A 14,250-nucleotide genomic window follows, 5' to 3' on the forward strand; every position below is an offset into this window, starting at 1 on the left:
TGAAAATTATCAAAATTTACAGCACTAGTGAGGTTTAAGTTGGAGAATTTCGCACAAGCTACAAAGACCTATTTAAAAAACTGATAGCGTCTCCCAGAATACGTCCACAGGATGGCTGCTTTCACTATTCCAGAGCAATGTAACATACATAGGATACTAAGAAGTGACGGTAAACACAGCACACCTTTTTACTTGAAACTAGGTCGTGAAGAACTAAAGGATACATTATTGAGTTCAAAAACCACGAACGAGCAAAATCCTCGTGAGAAATAGGTTTTCTAACCAAGTAACAAACTAGTGGAACATAGTACTAAACGTTGTGTTGCTATCTCAAATCATCTCATGCATAAATGTTAAATAGGCGTATGAGGTTGATAGAAAAGGACTAACGCATACTCTGGGCCTGTCAACCTCAATAATATGTTATAAAATCTTAAATAAGTTCTAAAATATTCAGGATCATAATGGAAGATTAGAATGACTAATAGCACCGATCTTTTCAAGATATAAAGTTTTTCTATAGCATCAAGATATAGGTTTAAATAAATAAGTAAACAAATAGCCAAAATAATAAATACAAGACTATTGTAAGTATATTGACAATTTAAGGTAGCGGTTTCCATAGCTTTCAGTAACGAGTGCATTTCTTGATTACTGTTAATGTTCCCTTTTACGAGTTATGGACTGTCGCATAGGCGGCATTCTTTTTTCATCAAACTTCGACTCGGGAAATCTAGCTCGTGTCGAGAAAGTCCTACGTGACCCAGATGAACCTCCATCATTATCACTTCAGTCTAATTCAAAACAACAACAGCAACTAGTTCAGAAAGCCACTAATAAAGTCAACAGTAATATTTTTGGAAATTTCGCAATAGCAGACGTTCGAGCTGATTACGAGTTCAGGATGTGGATTAAACCGGACTGCGCTGGCACTGCATATGCGAATGGGAATCGGACATGGTTTTATTTTTCTATGCGCGGGTACAGTCCTGGGAAGATTATGCGGGCTACTATAATGAATATGAATAAGCAATCGAAAATTTATAGTCAAGGCTTTTCCCCGATTTATCGCGTCTGCAGTCCATCAGTAGCTCAGTCTAGGTATGCATTTTAACCAAAGTATTCACCAATTGGTTATATACATATTTATGCATAATTAAATAGTTCATCGAACTCTTAGTATTTTAATTGCTTGTCATTGAGTGTTTCACACATCAGTCTTAGTGTGACTACAAATTGGGCATTTGTTTGCTTCATACCAGAAATTTCGTAGGGATCAAATAGTCATATTGTTCACTTATGCTGTTAATTTACAAACTGAGATGCTAATCACATTGGATGCTAGCAAAAGTCCCTTGGACTCATCGTATTTCACCAAAATGAGTGAGCTTTCCCAGTTGGTGTTTCCACATAGTATGTCTAGGGCAACAGAAGATTCATAGACCAACGATGAAAAATATTCACTCTAGTTAAACTTGATGATTGATGACAGACAGAAACATAGTTGAAGGCAACCGCAAAACGACTCTTTGACCAGCCCCTTTTATTTTATAATCCATTCATTCGGTTTTTTTATGGTTATAGAAAATATTTCGCCTGATATTTTTTGTTCGATTGTGCGCACGCACTGTGCTATGTTGGCTTACTACTCCATTCTTGAAAGCATATAAACCTTATTTAGGTGGACGTAATAAATTCTGTCCTTAACTAACCATTGTTTTAAAATGCTCAAGAAGTTCACAGTACATTACAAAATACAGCTAAAGATGTCAAGCTATTTTTTTTATCAAATAAAGTGCTTTCTCTATCGGCTGAACACTTTTAGTGGTACAAACACTCATTACCGCAACATTTTGATAACAGTTCAGATGGCTGCTTAGGTTATTTATTGGTGGAAATATATGCATATTTGAACTGCTCTTAAAATAACCCATTTTTTCATCAGATTTTTAATGGGTTATGGATTTTTTTTAACTCCTCCCAACATAGAGCGCTGAATTTTTTAATACTTTCAATTAATTGTTAGATACACAGTGAAGCAATACTTTGGATTTTGATATAAACTCAGGTGAAAAACCTGATTATCTAAGGGTTTCGGCGCAAATGCTTTTTATGTGGCTTCTTTACGCAGAGCGTTATTTTTCCTACTTGGTGACAATTTTAAATTATAAGAAGTGGTTTGTTTCTTAGCTTTTGTGTCGTGGTCATTGTTTTTAGAACACTAAAAATAAGTGGCACAGTTTTGACGGAGTTTGAAGAGCTATTGCTGGCAGAAAATACACCAACTTGGTCTAAATAAGGTTAGCAAAAAATTATGAAGAATAAATGGAAAGCAATCTTAAATATTACTCTCAATTGATAGGTAGGTGAAGTGAGGGATAATTTGTTTGTGGTGAAGTCAGAAATTTCCAGCAAGACAGTTAGTACTTAAATGAGACACGACCTTTGAAAATAAAAGATCCGGACACTCAAAAGCAGGGGAACCGTAAGTAACATCGATGCGACGTAAATAAAAGGGTAAGTGCAGTAGTTGAACTAATTAGTCATCATAGAGGTCAAAACGTCTATCTAATACAAGTAAGGTAACCAAAATAAGTCTATTTAATACCAGCGAAACAGTTAGGTTGAATGATTGTATCGTTATAGTTTCACTGGTATTTTGTTATTTTGTGTTTTCTAATAGTGTATTCACTTTTGTTATTTCTATTTAATTTGATTAACTATGTTAATTTCCTCTTTACATATTACTGAGAATTAAGAAAATTTAAGGATATTCAGTAGCGCACAAGTTTGGTTTTAATTACTTGATAATTAAGACTTTTTAGTCTTGGTACAGTATGAAATTAAAGATTCTAGTTGACGATGATAATAAGCAAATAACCTTACAGGTAATTCTAAGGAGACCAGTACGTTACCAAAAGATAGGTTAAAATAAGTTTAAATGTCACATTGTCTTAAGTGGCTTTTACTATCATCTTTAGAAACAATAGTTATCAAAGTGTTCTCTTGTGAATAGTATATTTGTTGAAAAATGTGTAGTATGATTTAATTCAGAATAAATTTTCTAAGAGAACACATGAGATTACAAACTGTTATTGGCTATGGATTTTGTTAACAATTGCTAGAAATTAGAAATGGGGTTAATTTGTCTATCATAGCAGTTCTTTTAACATAATAAGGTTAGATGTGGGTTATTCGTTGTATAACCACTAGAGTCGCACAACTTGAACAGCACCTTAGGTCAGTTTTGGTTTTCTTGCTGAAATGTGAGGAAAGCTCTTACTTAGGTCTATTTATGCATCGGTTTTTCCCGTTGACATTATTTGTATATTATATGATCAAGTTTGTTTTTTTTGACTAAAATATGTCTTTTGGTGCATCCATTGTAACGAGAATCTTTGAGCACAATATTCAACTATTTATTTAAAGGGCACTGGCCTATTAGCTTGTATAGTGCCGTATTATGATAAATAATATATGTGTATATCTATAAAGATCATTTCTTTTTCTCATTTCAAAGCAAACGTAAATTACCTGGGTTCGTTGGAATTGAAAATAAAATGTAAGTATTCATCAGGCTGAAAATCGACAAACAAAGCATATACTCTGGAGCGAATGTAATTTATTTCAAGTAGTAAGATGATTGAGCACTAAATAATCACCACAAGTAAAATCTTTCAGGAGTAGTATTTTAAAAATAAATATGACATCACATCGAATCCGTTTATTTTTAAGATTATAAGGCGAAATCGTTGAAATAGTCAAACCAAGGTACATCGTGAAACTTCGAATTGGTAGACCGTTACTTTAAGTTGTATGAAAAGCTATGGGCACTGTGTTCAGTGATGAATTAAATCCATGAGTTGGGTTCCGAGTTAGTTTATGTGATATGAAATGTGAACAACTCATAAAATGTTTATTTAATCTATTAGGCTTTCCCTCAATGGACATGTGAATATTTCTGGGGTATTGTAAACCTTGATAACTGAAATCAAATAATTTTCTTTAGAAAATGTGAATTTTTCCGCATCTAACTTCAGTTATTCACAAACTATAATTGTTACCACTCCTGAGTTTCAAAAGTCGACTTAAGAATGAATTACTCTAATCAAACCAGATATCAATTATCTAACTCAAAAGAAACTTATCTAAAATTAAGTAAATAACAACAGATGCATCTATTGCTCACCTAATATAGTTAGCAATTACTAAGTGTTATTGAGGAAAGTTGATAGTTCAGTGTTTTTAAAGAGAAATAACTTAAGCATTTGTTGCACGAGTTTAATCGCTATTCTTTTAAGAACCGTTCATCAGACCAGAAGTGATGTAAACAAGTTTTATAGTGGTGAGAACAAAATAAGACAAAAACTAATAGTTTATAGTAGAGAAAGAAACGCAAGCCACATTATACGAGATGAGTGCTATGAAACAGATTAGTGATTTGAAGAAGGTATTAAGAGGACATGACAAAACATATATTTCATTTTCCTTCGATAACAGTAAAAATTAATTTTATTATTCAATCCCTTTTCATTGCAGTTCATGTATAAAACTCATCACTATCTCTTAGTTGGTTTACTTTCATGATGTCAATAGTTAATGTGTTGTAATAAATGGGATGACGACTAAACATAGTTCTAGATTGTACAAGTAAATGTGTTCATATGAAGTTTTAATGTAGTTAACAAACCATTTGGTCTACTGACTGAACTAATAAACTGGTCTTATTATTTCGACAATATAAACATATAGTTATTATTTTTCGAGGTGGATTCGTGGAAAGCTCCATCAACTGAAGGATCAATGGGAATAGAGGAGTGGTGGGGATCTGTTTTATCGTTTATTGTAGCTCCTAAGAAGTGGGAAATAATGACTACATAAGGATTATAATCCAGAACATTTACTAGACCAAAATAATATTAGTTACTACTCAGCGATTAACCAATGTAGAACATAAAAAATGTATTTCATATAAGTGAATATTACTACCATGTATAAGTTTTTATGTCCATTAATAATCATATGTGCATTTCTTTTTCATGAATTATTTAGGTGGAAACGTATACGTGATAAGCCTTTTTGGGAACTAGTCAATGGACAATTTCTTTTAACATTTATACATCGATTCCAGGATCCACGTGGGAGTATTACGTATTTTGCATTTTGTTATCCATGGACATATAATGAAATGCAAACACAATTAAATAAATTAGATAGCATATTTCATTACAATAAAAATGAAAACGTTAATGTAAATAATAAAAGTTTATGCAGTAAATATAATACGATGAAGTTGAGTCAAATAAACAATAATGATAAATCTGAAGATACTTCCAAAAGTTCACCAGAATTATTGACATCACTGAATATGAATAAAACAAAAATGAATAATGTTACCGTTGATATTACTCTGACTTCATTTGCTCTATCTTCCTCCCTTTCCTCCTCCTCCTCCTCCTCATCATCATCATTATCATCATCACCTTCTTCCTCATCATATAATCCAAAATGTTTCCCAGAAAATGATTTATTTGATAAGATTTATTTTCATAGAGAATTACTTTGTTATAGTTTAGAAGGAAGAAGAATTGAATTATTGACAATCACTGATTGGTCCGGATGTACTTTTGTTGAAGAGGATCGCTTTGATCCATTATTATTTCCTGATTTAGATAAATCTAGACCATGGAAATTTACAAATAAAAAGGTTAGTTGATAAATGTTATCATACAATAAGATAAATATCAACATGTGAAATGGTTGTAGCAGTTGAACGTGTTTTTGATACCGCATTATTATAAACATAGTTCATGTTTAATATCGAAGAAAAGTGTAATTGAGAAATATATCACCATTCAAAGCCTGTGTTAAAAAACGCTCTATGCAGAGTGAGAACACGTAACCACCTCTCTCCATTGTTTTTTTGTTCAAGGAGGTTAGGCAAGGTTATATAATTAGCTCCTAACGGAGTATGCTTTATTGATGGTAATTTATTCCTTGAGAAAATTGTCGACCGAGAGTATGGAGATGATGTCTTTCTGTGTAGTGATAATCTTGGTGATGGAATCTCACTGAACCGGATTTATGTCTGTAAGTACTTAGCACTTACCTATTAGACTACTGAGTTAACATCCAGTGGTTAAGCACCGGCTGAGGACCTAAAGCTTATGGGTTAGGTTCTCAGTGAGGTTGTGAGTATTCAGTGACTAAGAGTCCTATACTGAAGTAAAGCATTTGTCTAGCGCCACTTGTCTTCTAGTGTTTCCCCTATAAAGATTAATCCATGGAAAAAGTACCTGCTGAAGATATAATACTAATAAGAACAACACATATAAGCGAACAATTGTTTTCAATTAGATCGTCATCAGGCTTTATTCTAATATACATGAATATTTATACGAAAATTTTAAACCAATCAAGGCAATATGGGTCAATAATCACTATGACATAGAATAAGTCACTACACATAATAGGTAAAAGTACAATTGATAGTAGTAGGAAGACAGGTGAACTGATAATAGTGAGAATAATAAAATACAATAACAAAACTCTTATCAATAGTTAATCGTTGGAAATAAAAGGTCAAATAAACATGGGTAAATAGACTAGGAACAGTAACCACAAAACATTAAAATCATTACGTAATAAGATGTGTGCAAATAATTAGATAGTGAAGAATACAAAGAGGCGGAATGGATGTGGAAATAAGGTTAACGATAACATAGATAGAATAAAATAAATAATGGTAATAATAAAATTTAAAATAAAAATAATAATAATGAAAATAACAAAAAAAATTGTTAGTTAAGTTATAACTGGCCACGGAAGGGATAGAGGAGTCACGTATTTCTTCTGTACACATAAATTGGGGTTATATGTACGAATTCCAATGGCTTCAGCTATATATAGGAGACGGGGACGGACTTCATCGGGAAATGATGGAGGTATACGATAGATAACTCGAAATGATTTCAATTTATCTACTGCATGACCGCTATCAATAAGATGTGCCAATATAGAACTGCGAATAGTTTTTCTCTGGCCCTTTATGTACCAAGTTGGTAGATGTTCACTCATTCGTTGGTTAAGTTGCCTGGTAGTACGCCCTATATAGCTATCTCCACAGGAGCAGCTGAATTTGTAAATGCACATGGAAGAGGCCAACTCAGGTAACTTATCCTTCGTTTGAGTAGACATCGCTAGTCAACAAGAGAAGGTCAACGCAAGATTGGCTGCGTAGAATGTCCTGGTGATTACTTTGGTTAACATATATTTCAGAGTGTCACTAGCCACATCCCCGTTGAATTGCACTTTCATGTATAAAGGTTTCTTGCGAATAGTCGAAATCTCCGACTTCTTTATTATATCCTGTATGTACTTCTTAATGAACGCGCTGGGGTAGCTGATCTCGGTCAGTGAGTTGTTGATAAATTCCAGCTCCTGACTTAGAGTGTCTACTGTACAGATCTTTTTTGCTCTGCTCGTGAGACATCTGACCAAATTTCTCTTGTAACGGATGGGTGTGAAACTGCAGAAGTGAGTATATTGGCATGAAGAGGGGTTTCTTCTATACACGCTTCTACTTAATGTGCCGTCACTTCGTCTGGTTAGTGTGACGTCAAGGAAGCTCAGCTTCTTATCATGCTCGCTAATAATCGAAAAGTCACTTAATATCATAGGTGTAGATATCTGAATAAACAAGGAAATGTTTTTATGTTGAGTTTTAGAGATTCAATAAACCTTCATTCGTAGAAGCTTTTGCGTTCTCATTTCGCATCGTAGGAACTACAGTGGTTCTCATTTCAAATTATAGGCCAAAGGGCCGCGGATACTACACTCTATGTACAAATGAGCTTCTACTCGATGGTTATACCTCAGTACTTTATAAAAATAATACGTAAAGCATTTTATTATTTAACAATTAAGTTGATTTTGTTAATCCTATTTATGATTTATAGTCATTTACATTTTGTTTATCTCACATTTTAGGTTGTTTTTGTTAGTGCTCGTGTACATCCCGGTGAAACACCATCAAGTCATGTATTTAATGGATTATTGGAATTTTTACTACGTATAAATGATCATCGTGCATGTGAATTACGTAAACATTATATATTTAAATTAATACCAATGTTAAATCCAGATGGTGTATTTCATGGTCACTATAGAACAGATACTCGTGGTGTCAATTTAAATCGAGTTTATTTAAAACCTGATTTTCTATACTATCCATCAATTTATGCAACTAAAGCTTTAATTATTTATTATCATACAAACTATGGAACATTAAAATCATATGCACCATTTTTAGATGATATTTTTAAGCAAAAATTATATACTACTACCAACTATTTTAAAACAAACTCTGAAAATATTACTATCAAAAATACAAATAATCAACCTCGTATTATTGATAAATTATCACCTAATCAAACAATTTTTCCATGTGAAGGTACAAAACAGACAAAAGAGAAAATATTATCTGATTGTGAAACAAAAGAAGTAAAGTCAATTGTATGTATATTATTGCACATTTATTGTTTTTGTTGAGTAATAGAGTGTTTGTAAATATTTCTCTGAGGTTGCATTATACATTGTCTAGATAATATGTTAAGATTGAAGGTAGTAGTTACTAGATAAGAGTTTCAGAATAAACTTCAGCAATGGAATCCAAGTACATCCAGTTTACGAGTTTTATACGAAACGAAGATCATGTGCTTCGTTCAAGTATTAGCCACTATTCAAAATATAAATAATGGTAGTTCCACTTACGGAAGATTATTAGCATGTAGTTAATTCCAAATACATTGTATGATATTCGTAATAAAGTAAGAGAAATTCTAGGAACATTTCTAAGTGACGATAAAAATGGAGTAATGCTCTTAGTTATGTTACCTCTTACTTCTTCCTAACAGTTTTAACGTTTCTTCATCTAGCCCAAAGTCGTACCATCACATCGGATATATTGTGTAATCAGAGAATCACCATTATTTCATAGTTAGGTCAAGGAATGGAGACAAAAACAACAAATAACTAGTTTTGATTGTGAGATTTTTCCTATGAACACAAAATTGGTATGCCTAAAGTGTGTTTGTTAATCTCTTGGAAAACGATAAGTCTTATAACAGAAGCTATGAAGAAATATTTCCTGATACGCATCAACTTTAACATCATTTACAATTGTAAAAGAACTGGACATGATTCTATTGTAATAATATGTATTTGTATGTACTCCTTGTCGATGTTTAGATAAATTCAGTTGATGAGTTTCAGAGTGAAACTTGTGTCGTAGATTCTACTTTTAGGTATAGTCTAAATTTAATAATGTTGATATTCTATAGTTGCTTAAACATTTTTATTGTATTTAATCAATGAAATACATTTCAGACTAATAATGTTCCTTGTATATATTTTATTTTTTCCGAAGAAGCAATTAACTTCAGAAAATTACTCGATAAAAGAATATTGTGCAACCATTAAACAAGATGAAGAAAAAGAAAAATCACATTTAAACTTTATAAACGATCATCTGTCAACCACGTTTGAGCAACAAACGGATAATCAAAATATCTTCTTGACAAAATTATTTGATACTGGATTATCATCATCAATAACATCAAACTCACCGTCGAAAACAGATAGTCTTGCAGAAAAAAATCTATCTTCTAAGTATTTGTCACCTATTGAACATATGTTTGCTAGTTCTGGTTCGACAAAAAATGATGAAGATACATCGACTGTTCATCGGGTCAACTTTCCTATTTCTGACACTGATAAGAATTCAGTCACTAATCAATACGATACAGATTTAAGAAGTACTTCAAATTATTTTCATACTATTACTGAAACGAATAATTCACCACAGAAAACATTATCACGATTAAACTATTCAACGTCAATTTCAACACCATCTCATAACACTGAATTAAATAAAAAAGTTTATAAAAATGTAAAACCTTCAAAACTAACTAGACTTCCAGTAACATGTAATACAGAATTTGATTCTCAAAAATCTCTTGAAGATTGTCATGCAGCATCCCGAACTCAAGATGCAATATCAAAAACAAGTAATTTAGTACCATTAGTTACAAAACTTACTACATCAACACTAAATTCCAATGTTGCAAAACATTCAAGTTCAGATGATGGAATATCTAAGAAATTTAGTAACCAATATAGACATAGAATAGCTGAACAAAAAACACTCAATCAGTCAAATTACATTTCATATTTTGATAAAAATAAACGTCGTTCAACACTAAAAGTTGATTATCTTCCTTATTTTTTAATGTGAGTTGATTTGTGTAGTTTTAGAAGCAAATGCTTTATGCATCTCTTTTATGCATCTTTTCTGTAACTGTAATAAGGCAGTCATTTATTTTTTCCGATAAGTGGGCTCTTTGCATAAATCTTACGATAATGCCATCGACTTTCTGAATGGTCCATTCCTGTAAAAATAGGGCAAATAAATTTATGTTTTTTAGTATAGGTATTTGTAGAAATTGTAGTATTTTCAGCTGAATTTACGAGTCAGTCTAAGCTAGACCATTATTGAAAACCTGAAAGCATTGGGCGGTCTTTTCATCCCAGTATGAGACTTCTCAACAATGCCCACCCACGATCCTACACGCGGAACTCGAGGCTAGGGTCTTTGGTCCTTATTATGTTGAATAAGCAGAAAAATATATTTTATAGTTTCAAATGTCTAAATATTTTTTTAAGATCCTCGGCTAAAAATGCAAGGTTCCTGTACAAGGTGTTAAGAGTGATTGAGAAAACAAGAACGACTGATCAATTGGTGAAATGTTTTTTATCTCGTTAAGTGTAAAATAAGTATATTGAGTAGTTTTAAAGTGAAGCTTTAATGGTCTATGCACAAATGATCACGAAAGAACTAAATCAATCCATTATTTACAAATATTTCTATTGACTGGTTACTTTTAACCAACATTTCTTTGATGTTTTTTCTATGTAATTATGCTTTTTTGGTAAATACTGCGGATTTGTGTTTTTAAGGATTGATGTTTGAGAATTCCAAAGGAACCTTATTAAATACATTTAGTTTGTGGTCATGGATTTGTAACAATAATACAGGATGCTTAATAAACAATAAATCAATGTCAGTCACACATATTCTGGTACCGTTTTAATTTAAGGAGTTCTTTGTGTCATTTAAACAATTAGTGTGTGAGTAAACTTTGATCTAAAATGACTTCAGTGTATTCAATAGGTTTAGAATAATGTTCTCGTTACATTTGAAATTTTCAACGTCTGTTAACAATTTAGCGATCTACTCGATTTTCTAACATATATGTACATATGATAATCAAATGGAACTTGAATATCTTATAGAGATAACTACCACGTATGTTTTCAGAAACAATATAGTATAATATAGTATCAATAAATACTTCATTTCGAATGAGTTTTCTAGAATATTAGCTTAAAAAAATAAGAAAAAGACATAAAAGAAAACTATGACATTCTTCATGAGTCTACCGTATACGAACTTGACTCGATTTAGTTAAATATATGTAAGTTAACTGGATTACGATTACCAATGTCCTCCATCAACGATTAAATATATGTTATTTATCCAGTGCGTTATAATAAACGTGAATACTAGCATAAGTGTTGAATGACTTAAGTTGCAACAAAGAAAATTAAAAAATGTACAGGTGATAAAAAAGGAGAATGAGAATAATTTGAAAATAAAGAATGAAATGAAGGAATTGCCATGAATAATTCTAATCTGCTATTCTAGATTTAAAGAGATATGATATACAAGAGGTGTCAGTTGAGTAATCCTTTTCGTTTTAACGAAACAAATTCTATTTTATATGCTATAACTTGTGCCCTGTGAGCCCTATTTCTTGTATAACGTAACAACACCGCCAATTAGAGAGCAGTGAATTATCGATCGGACCAATGACGAATAAAACCTGTACGAGCAGTCTAAAGTACTTATCGGTCCTGGTTCCTGTCTAGCCCAGCCAGTTAAATCCAGAACACTAATTTCAGCATCCGCAATATGAATCATTTATTTCAAACATACAGGGTTTATATACCAACTAGACAGATCACATCGTACCATAAAATATGAAACAACATTTGTACAAGATCTATTCAAAAGTGTCCGTGACTGTGGGAGGTAGTAATCGATATACAGAGTGTAACTCAAGAATGGCAAATTGTATAATAATAGTTCATAGGTCAAAATAAAGCTTATGGTAAGAGGAACATGAATACGTATAGTATTAGACCAGAAATAGATTCATTCAGTTGCCATTTATTATTCTCATCAGGATATAACATTATACTAAACTTAATTAATTTCAATGTTAACTTTAAACTTTCATGTTTAGTTTAATTATTATACTCATATTCTTTTTTTGTGTGTAGGAAATGGAATAGACCATATGAAAAAACCATAACAACCAAATATTTTTCAAAATTAACTTTAGAAAATTTGAACATTGTCAATACACAAATTAATTTAAATAATAAAAATGAAAGAAATGCTAAGCAACAACATTTGGAATCAATCAACACTATGTATTCATCTAATAAATTTAAATCTTATTTAAAATATGAAAAAATAAAAAAACGAAAAATTAATTTTATAAGTGAAAATAATTCAATATTAAATGCAAAACAGATTACTTATAATAATAATAATAATGATACAACGGCTACACTTATCCCATTAGAAGATACTATAGAATATGATTACAATTACAAGATTAATACAAATAAAATGATTGAAAAAGACAGCATGATAATAAAGTCAACAAATCATATAGTGAATAATAATAGTAATCAAATGGAGAATATTTCTAATGAAGAAGTTAAGCAATTAATAAATGAAGAATTTCACAGTTTCGATACATCTCATTCTGTTTTAGGCAATGAAGGATCAGATTTAGATGCAAATGATTACAGTAAATAGAAAACAAAACTTTTATTTATTTAGTTATTTATTTCTATTATATATTTTAAAGTGTGTTGTTATATTTTGTTATCGTGACATAACTCGTGTAAATTTCAATGTATAAGCATTGGAATATAACATTTATTTCTGTTTTTAATATATCACTACTTTCAATAATCATGTATATATATATATATATATATTATTTATTATTTATTATTTTAACACATAAATATTGGTACAAGAATGCACCAAATACATATGTGCAACACAAATCTCATTCGATATGTGTGAGGGCTGTGATACTGTCCGGGTGCCCAAACCGAAGCAGGTGGTTTTCTTGGGAGGCCACTCCCCGAGCCTTCGATTTGAAGGTCTGATCCACAATGCAGTGGAGCATCGTGAGGATATGCAGTTCCATGGTAGCCGGTGACCAACGATTGGTTCACACGCCATTTGTTCCCGCAGGATACTGGAGCCAGCCCATGTGCACCATTGGTTTGGGATCTGGTTAAAGCGCCGGACATTCGCTTTTCGTCCTCTCATTTTTGTAAACAACAACCCGGCCACAAGAAGGCAGTGAGTAGGAGTTTCCTGGCAGAAGCTGTATACGCGTGGCCATGTGAGAGCATTTGAAGAGGGAGAGCGGACTCTGCCCACTCTCGGCCATACCAGGGCATTTGGGGGCATATATATATATATATATATATATATAACAGTTGGAGATACTGAACTGTCAGAAAACATATTGTTGAACTGTTTTGTAGTGAAACTGTAGTGAACAAGAACACGAGTGGGGACAATCGAATGTAGTTGACGCGAAATTACGGAGTATCTCAATAAAATCAGAGAACTATATGGTGAATAGTTAATTTGCAAAATACCAATTCATCGTCTCGAATTTCACTGTTCCTTTTGCAAATATATGTCGATTGTCTCAGATTTCATTATTCATGCGTTTCCATACCAATTGTATTCTGTTTCCGTTCTTTCCTTATCGATCTTCTACTAAAATACATTCTATATCTGACCGGAGTTATATACTACTTATATGAATATAAGTAACCCAAACCACAAAACCAACAGTAAGTTAAGTAAATTTTCAAATAAGCTTTTAAATATCATTTTAATGGTGAAAACATTGGGACTCCCATGATTTCTACATCAACTGAACTAAACATATAAGAACTTTCGTCTAAATTTGACCAAATAGTTGCAAAGCATTTGGGTGCCGAGTTGATGTGAGACATTAGAGGAACAATATATTTGTAAAATTTTAGCGAATAGATTTTTGAAGTAAATCCAACGTTTCATATAAC

At 31.9% G+C, this 14,250-nt stretch overlaps 1 protein-coding gene across 1 annotated transcript in view; it reads left to right on the plus strand.

The window, feature by feature from the left end:
• Window positions 1-679: 679 nt before the first annotated feature.
• Window positions 680-14,250, plus strand: part of AGBL5_3 (Cytosolic carboxypeptidase-like protein 5) — a gene marked incomplete at its 5' end in the record, with an annotated part of 30,083 nt that continues 16,512 nt past the window's right edge. The window contains 5 exons of the mRNA XM_051218993.1: window positions 680-1,101; window positions 5,053-5,707; window positions 7,990-8,514; window positions 9,428-10,290; window positions 12,403-12,941. Coding sequence (XP_051069292.1) covers window positions 680-1,101; window positions 5,053-5,707; window positions 7,990-8,514; window positions 9,428-10,290; window positions 12,403-12,941 — 3,004 coding nt within the window. The remainder of the gene's footprint in view (window positions 1,102-5,052; window positions 5,708-7,989; window positions 8,515-9,427; window positions 10,291-12,402; window positions 12,942-14,250) is intronic.

The sequence above is a fragment of the Schistosoma haematobium genome, chromosome 3 (genome assembly GCF_000699445.3).
Source record: "Schistosoma haematobium chromosome 3, whole genome shotgun sequence".
NCBI classification, from domain to species: Eukaryota; Metazoa; Platyhelminthes; class Trematoda; order Strigeidida; family Schistosomatidae; genus Schistosoma; species Schistosoma haematobium.